Source organism: Cyprinodon variegatus, unplaced genomic scaffold (assembly GCF_000732505.1).
Source record: "Cyprinodon variegatus isolate N-32 unplaced genomic scaffold, C_variegatus-1.0 Scaffold153, whole genome shotgun sequence".
NCBI lineage: Eukaryota > Metazoa > Chordata > Actinopteri > Cyprinodontiformes > Cyprinodontidae > Cyprinodon > Cyprinodon variegatus.
In genome coordinates, this window is record NW_015150606.1 from 371002 (window position 1) to 378481 (window position 7480).

At 38.5% G+C, this 7480-nt stretch overlaps 1 protein-coding gene across 1 annotated transcript; it reads right to left on the minus strand.

Moving 5' to 3' along the window:
* Nucleotides 1-390: 390 nt before the first annotated feature.
* Nucleotides 391-6017, minus strand: LOC107086455 (nuclear receptor subfamily 4 group A member 2-like). The gene is made up of 7 exons (XM_015377400.1): nucleotides 5777-6017; nucleotides 4872-5608; nucleotides 3429-3558; nucleotides 3092-3249; nucleotides 2799-2998; nucleotides 2454-2632; nucleotides 391-1023 (listed from the first exon to the last, which is right to left on the minus strand). Exons 2-7 carry the CDS (start codon nucleotides 5601-5603, stop codon nucleotides 758-760), a joined length of 1665 nt encoding a protein of 554 aa, XP_015232886.1. The 5' UTR covers nucleotides 5604-5608; nucleotides 5777-6017; the 3' UTR covers nucleotides 391-757.
* Nucleotides 6018-7480: the final 1463 nt, after the last annotated feature.

A 7480-nucleotide genomic window follows, 5' to 3' on the forward strand; every position in this document is an offset into this window, starting at 1 on the left:
TGTGCATAGGGAGAAAATTTATGAAGATTTATTTATTTTACTTTTTTAAATAAACTTTTCAAAAGTGTAATATGATGGAGAAAAAAAAAACTCACACTATATTGCACCATCATATGAATATGAATCAAATCCTATGTGTGTGTTAGAATGGTCTAGTCTAAGTTTTAGACCTCAAAAACTTAAAAATATAACTGATCTGAACTGTTTTGCTAAGGATTATGGGAAAAAAAAGAAATGTTTTTATGTGGGAAGGTGTGCTGTTACATGAAAAAAGGTGAATTACTGAAACTACTAAATAAATTATCCTTTGATGATTAAAAAATATCACAAGACAAAATAAAAATATTAGAAATATCTTATTTGAACTTTATTTTATTAAATCGTGGACATAACTGACAGACTGAACACAGCTGACCATTTGTAGCAAATGTTAAGGGACAATATCTCACTAATAAATATAAGCATGAAAAAACAAATTGTTTTATTTGGTATAAAATGATTTGATAGCAGCTGAACAGGCAGTAGAATGTGTCAAAATGTAGTTTTTTTTTTTTTCTCTCATTCACAGTTTTCTTTTATATGAATATAAAAAAAGGAACTTCAAGAAGGAAAAATTCACCAGCTTTAAGTTTTATATGCGGACATTTTGGCCCCAATACTCACCCAGCAACATGAATTTTTTTTTTAAACTGCTTTTATGTAGAGCAAATAACTCAAGCTGCCAGAATGAATTTAAAACGAAGTAAAAAAAAAGTATCTAAAACGGCAGCGTGTCCAGGAATAACTTATCTATCACAGCGGGAGGCGGCACCAGGTCCTCCAGCTTTAGGTAGAAAATCCTCTGCAGGCCTTGGATGCACAGAGTGCGAAGTTCGGGCAGTTTCTCCAGAAGTCTGGACAGGTGGTTGGACCAGCGGTCTGCACCTCGTCTGTCTGAACCTGCAGTCTCGTTGTCCTTTAAGCACCTGAGCACATTGCTTTGCAGCTCCTCCACCCTCTTTGGCTCCTTTAGCCCGTGGCGCTCTGAATGTTTCAAAATTAGCATTAGCATCCAACAACAGCACAAGCTTTTTTTTTTAAGCTATTTTTTTAGACTGCAGATAATTAGACTGCAGGTTTAGAAAAATAAAAGTTACAATAATATGATATAAGATATAACATTTTGGACACTCAGAAACTTGATGTAAAATCGAAAAAAGCTACATCTTTGGTTTTGATTTAGCTAAAAGTTGTAGGGATTTATCAAGTACTATGATGTTTAAAAGGCTTAGAAAACCCTCCTAACTAAAAATCTCAATAATTATAAACAGTTATATAAAAATATCACTTTATTATTACATGATTTTGTTTAAGCTAGCTGTTGTTAGCCAAATAGCGTATTAGCTAACCTTTTACCAGGCTAAGAATGGCTGAGTTAATTTAAAAACTACATTTGTACATTTCATCGAATATGTATCCTTACATATTTTTATTTTACTTTGAATTAAAGTATTAAAGTTTTGAAAAGAGACATTTTTAGGCATAAATAATCACTATCATCTTGATTTCTTTGACATCTATCTTAATGAGACATAAAAAAAAATTACATGTGAATTATTTATATTTCACACTTTGTTTTTTTTATATTTTCATATTTAATTTTGCTTTTGTAAGCCTGACTAAAATTTTTTAACACCAAGCAGTTTATACCTTCTTACTGTTTTATAATTTCTTTGCATTATTTACATCCATTAAGTTCACTATTCTTTTATTTAAATTTAATCTCTCATATTAATTCCATTGAATACAATCAACATTTTAAACAGTTATTTTTCTATCTACTTAAACGCAACTAGGCTCCCTTTTTATGAAACAAATCTACTATGAAAATATTTAATACTGGAAACATGAAGTTTTGACTTTAAATCAATCTGTTATCTGTTTTTCTTTTCACTCTCTTATTGAAGTTTGACCCATCTGTTGCTATCAAATTGGTATCTTTTAGCTTATTAATTAGAGTATTTGCACAAGCTTATATTTAAAAGAATTTTTTTCTTTTTAGCTAACCATAGAGAGGTTTTATTCAAGCATTTTTCTGACTTTTAATTTTGTATTTCTTTATTTAAAAAATTAACCCTATTCTCAATCAAAAACATCATTCTTAACCCATCAAGGCCATTTTCAAAGCACTTTGAATCTATTCAACTATAGTTTCTAAATGTTTTATAAATCATTAATCACCCTGCAAATGTTTTATTGGAAGTCGATAACCATTTATAACACTTTATATAGCATATTTTAAGTATAAATATAGAACACAACTTTACTAACTTATTTTCGTTCCTCCAAATCCTTTCTATTATATTTAATGACTCTTAACTATTAAAGAAAACTGACTAAAAGGAAAGGTTTCTGTTTTTAAATTCCAATAAATGACCATCAGAGTGAAGCAGGTGAAAGTACGCAAAGCTCACCGGTGAGTAAAGCCAGAGTGCAGATGCAGGAAAAGGTTGAAACGTCCAGGTTCATCCTCTGCAGATTGGCAGAGAATTCCAGAATGCTGTCGATCCATTCCCCGAAGCCCTGCAGGCACTGTAGTCGATGCCACACCGACCCGTCACAGAAGATCAGTTTTCCCTCTTCGGGATTCGATCTAAAATGACATGAAATCTTGTGGGAAAACAAGCTAAAAGAGTAAGAGTAAATGCAAATGGTACCAGGCTGCTGCAAATACAGAACTTTTCCTAAGCCATGGTCATAACATCAAACGTCGGATAGTCATATGTATCTGACCGGAGGGTTTTTCTGGTCTATTTTACCTGTACGACAGTCGTAAGACAAATAGCTCCAGGAAAGCTGAGTGAAACAGGAGGTCCTGATCCTGTTTAGGTAGGGTGGCAAAACCTGGAATCCTCAACGCCCAACTCCGAATCACCTCCATTGATCTTGTCAAAAGGTCATAGAACTGACGGATGTGCTGAGAATTGTCACCTAGCAGGTTTCCTGGACTCTCCTTGAACTGAAGGTGAGGAGAAACACCAACGACCCCATCTTAAAGTGCATTTGAACGACTATCACTCACATTAAGGCTCATTTGTACGGGAAGACTTACTTTGGAATAGTCGAGACGAGACGTCGGAGGGTTGGACTCTATATGTGCCCTAACGAGGGCACTGAGAAGGGTGCTGCCATGTAAAACAGACTCTGGTAGAGCTCGAGGTTTAGATGGCAGTCGACCTCTTCTGCCTTTAAGTCCGTCCGTCCTCACCACTGCAAGAAAAAAACGCTTTATATGGAACTTTATGTTTCAAATAATGACAGGGATCTCAAACTGTTGAGGGGCCACAGTCCTCCAACCATTAGATGCATCCTCATGCCAGCAAAGCTAATTCAGTGGGTGGCATATATTAGAATAGAAACTTGAGGAAAGGAGACTGTTTTGGCTATACCTTCTTTGACCATTCCAACCGCCAGGCACTTCTGGAAGCGACAGTACTGGCATCGGTTCCTCCTTCGCTTGTCAACAGGGCAGCTTTTCGTAGCCAAACAAACATACTTGGCATTTTTCTGCACCGTTCGCTGTACAGATAGAGGAAGGAAAGGCAAAATAATGAGACACACCCAACGGGCACAAATTCATCCAATCCCATCCATTATAGTCTTCTGACTACCATCAAGTGCTGCAAACTTTTACCAGCTGGATGTCATTCATTTTGGGAAACAGGATTTCTCATTTCTGCACCCAGTTGCACGAACATGAACGTACAAACCGTCTAAATTGCCCCTTGAAACTCATCAGCAGCACCTTTTGCCCCTGTGGGCCACATGAGGCAGTGGAAATAAATTCAACAGGCGGACAGGGGCAGTCTGGGTAAACAACGGGTCGTGGTCATTCATAATTTTGAGAATTGCCTCGGGATTATCTTCCTGGCAGATCAAGAGGGGGGAGGCTTTACAATTCATGGCACGTCGGTAGAGGCTTTCATACGGAATATATCACCTGTCAGGAGATCAACAGATCCTGATTGTGGAATAAAATATCCAATTTTAAATATAGTCAAGAGGAGCACTGGGCATGGGCGGTTCTAGACGGGGGCCAACGGGGGCCAGTGGCCCTGTAGATCATGTCCTGGCCCCTGTACCAAAGACATACTAAAAGAAATTCTAATGATGATATTCGCTGAAACAGACATGGTTACTGATGGATCATGGTCCTTTGGATCTATTTCAATATTTTTTCTTTAAAAAAAATAATTTTTTAAAATTATTTAAAAACAATAAGGTGATAGCTTTAGTGATATTGAGACAGGATCCCAGTTTTTTTTTTAAACAAAAAAAATACTCTAATTTTTACAGCTAAATTTATCAATTTTTCATGAGTTCTAATTCTGATTTTATAGAATACTGTAATTTTAATTTTAATTTAGAAAGATGTAAAATTCCTAAATTATGAACGTATATTGACCTAATATTGCAAATAATAGCTTTATTTGATCTTTTAGACATTTATATAGCGACAATTTTTTGAGTCACATTTTTGCTAAGCTAAGGGATTTTTATTTTGATTTTAACAAAAATCCAAATGAACATTTTCATGCCAAAAATTTGAAATCTAAAATATTTTCAGTCTATATATATATAATTTTAATTAAACCTAATTGAATGGAAATTTCACTTCATGCAGCTATCTTAATGCATTTGAACCTGTTTTATTTTATTTTATTTATTTTTTTCATGCTTTTCTGTGCCCCCATGAAAACACACGGGGCCCCCCGCCCCGGCCGCTTGGAACATTTGGTCTAGAACCGCCACTGCCGCTTAGGGGAATTTCTTTCTTTCTTAGAATAAAGCTTATTATTATAGAAAAATGTGAACATTAGCAGCCTGCAGACCTTGAAGAAGCCCTTGCAGCCCTCACAGGTGCGCACTCCATAATGCTGGCAGGCTGCGTTGTCCCCGCACACCGCACACAGCCCCTCCGCGCTGATGGACCCCCGCCCGGCTCCAGAGGACTGGTATTCCACAAAGTGGTGGTTGTTGGAGAACTGCAGGGAGCGAGGGAATCCCATCCCGAGCTGTTTCCCGGGCTGCTGGTGAGATGCGCCCGCATCCAAGTTCATGGAGACATCGAATTTCACCTGGCATGCAGGGAAGCTCTGGGCACCGTGTTTTAGAGAAAACAGGGAGAATCTGGAAAGGGCGTTTTTGTACAGAGACCCGGAATCCTCCCAGATGTGTCCGTGGGGAGCGTGGAAGCTGTGCGGGGAAGGGGTGCGGTAGTAATACACGGAGCTCTGGGAGGAGAGCAGCTCATCCGGAGGGTGCAGGTGGTTCTGGTAGCGCAGACATCCGTGCGCCTCCTCCACTTTGACGCACGGCAGCTCCGCCTGGACGCTCGGCATCTGGAAGACGCACGGCGGCTTCGCGTCGTAGCCGGAGCCGTAGTTGTCTGGCAGAGGACAGAAACCGGGCCCCGATGAGGCCGCGGAGAGCTCGCTGTTAGTCAGGTCCATGCTGAACTTCACAAACTCCGGCGTGAGGAAGTCGCAGCTGCGTTCTGCGCTCTGTGATGCGGGGCTGGCGCCCTGTGGAGAGGAGCCGCACTGGTTCTGGAGGCACGGCATCACCTCTGAAAACACAAAAGATCTCTTTAAATATTAACTTTTCTTTAACAAAATGCCTAAAAACATGAAAACTGGACTTAATTAGACTAAAAATTAACTTAAATACCAGTTTCCCATTAATAAAAAAGGTGATATCCACTAAAATCACATTTAAAAGATTTAATTTTCTCTACCTTAGAAGTCCAAGATAAAAAGAAATATCCAGTTTAAGTTATGACCGCTCTCTGTTCAGCTCCAGATCTGTGGGAATGACTGCTGACTTTATCCACTCTCCCCTCACAGACTGGACAGCAGCGCCTCAGACAATGTGCTTTTGTTTACGCGCTCCGGAGTCTTGTGCCAAACCCCTTCACGCACAAGTCCACAGATGGTGGCTGAGTGGGTGGGTGGTGCGCACTGTCCACGAGCTGCAATGTGCGTCTCTGTGATGGAGGAGAGGGGTAAAACTTGATGTTAAAAATACATTTTTAGTTGATGACTTATTGTAGGATATTTAACAATTTATTTTTATCGTAATCCACATTGAAAAGTCCATGTTATAGAGTTAAACAAGATGATCATTGCAAACAAAGATCATTTTTCTCCTTTTTTTTTATTTTTTTTAGCTTCCATTGATTGTCTTCCCGTTAAATCAAGAATAGAGTTCAATTTCTACTTCTCTTATAAATATAGTTGTTCCTCACATTCATTAAAAGTAGAATAGGAGGAAGACATATTAAGCCCCTATGTGGAACCAACCAGTTTTAATCCAGTTGTAATCCATGAGGCAGACACCATGTCTACATTTAATACTAAAACTTTCCTTTTAGATAAAAGTTACAGTATAGTTAGATATGCTTAGTTTATCCTGAGTAATGCTGCTATAGGCTTATGCTGCCGGAGGACATAACTTCTTTCTTATTTTGCTAAAGTTTCCTATTACTCTCCAGTTTTGCAGAGTTGTCCAGCCACACTCCTGACTAAACCCAATCTTACTAACTTGAATTTTTAATTACGCCGATTGTTGTTGTTTTTTTTTTTACAGTGCAGGATTTCCCCAAAATAAATACATTTAAAGAAAAGTTTAAACCAATGTGCATGAAATTAAGCCTGACTGCATTGTTTGATAATCAGGATCAGCTGGAATGCATCGACGTCTATTGGTCTAATTTAATTATTTTATTATTATTATTTTTAATTTTTTTGTTAAATTGATGCTATATGAATACACTTAATGTGATTTAATTTAGATAACATATCAATTAGAGTTTCTGCCTTGGACTGCTCAACACAATATGACAGAATAACAAAATACGACTTAATTTTCAAGTTTGATATTCATTGTTTTTCAATCTTGATATACCATTAATAACTTTATTCTTTTATTTATTAATTATTTTGTGGCTATTTTATTTTTCTATTCTATTCCTGTCATGCACAGAGGACAGATGGACCCAGTATTCAAGGAGAGACAGTCAGTAGGAAAGTTCAAAACGTTTATTAAATAAAACAAAAGCGGAGCTGTGGCTCGCGGACACTGCAGGATGGGGAGGGCGGGGCACCGCCCAATCACAGACACTCTGAAGTGGGAGAAACACAGGTAAGTGACCACGATCATCTAACAGAAGATGATCCGAGTTTGTCACTTACCTGGTTTAACAGTCCAGACCAAGAATGTCCCCAAGTGCTGCAGTCCAAGAGGTCATGCTGGAAGCCGATCCTGGTCAGGGATCCAGAACAGACGGAACAGGCAGAATCCAGATCAGGCAGGACCAGAAACAGGTGGCAGGATCCAGACTTCCAGGCATCCACAGGCTCCCAGGAGGGTTCAGAGTCTGACTGGGGTCAGAAGCATGACCAGGTGGTCAGGCACAGGAGCAGACAGGATCAGGTGCAGA

Excerpts from the sequence above, each read along its gene's own strand:
- LOC107086455 (XM_015377400.1), bottom strand. The coding sequence starts at position 5,603 with ATGCCGTGCCTCCAGAACCAGTGCGGCTCCTCTCCACAGGGCGCCAGC. Across the intron at positions 3,559-4,871 it reads GCTGCAAGGGCTTCTTCAAG|CGAACGGTGCAGAAAAATGC; the intron begins GTCTGCAGGCTG and ends CTATCTGTACAG. Across the intron at positions 2,999-3,091 it reads CTCGTCTCGACTATTCCAAA|TTCAAGGAGAGTCCAGGAAA; the intron begins GTAAGTCTTCCC and ends CCTCACCTTCAG.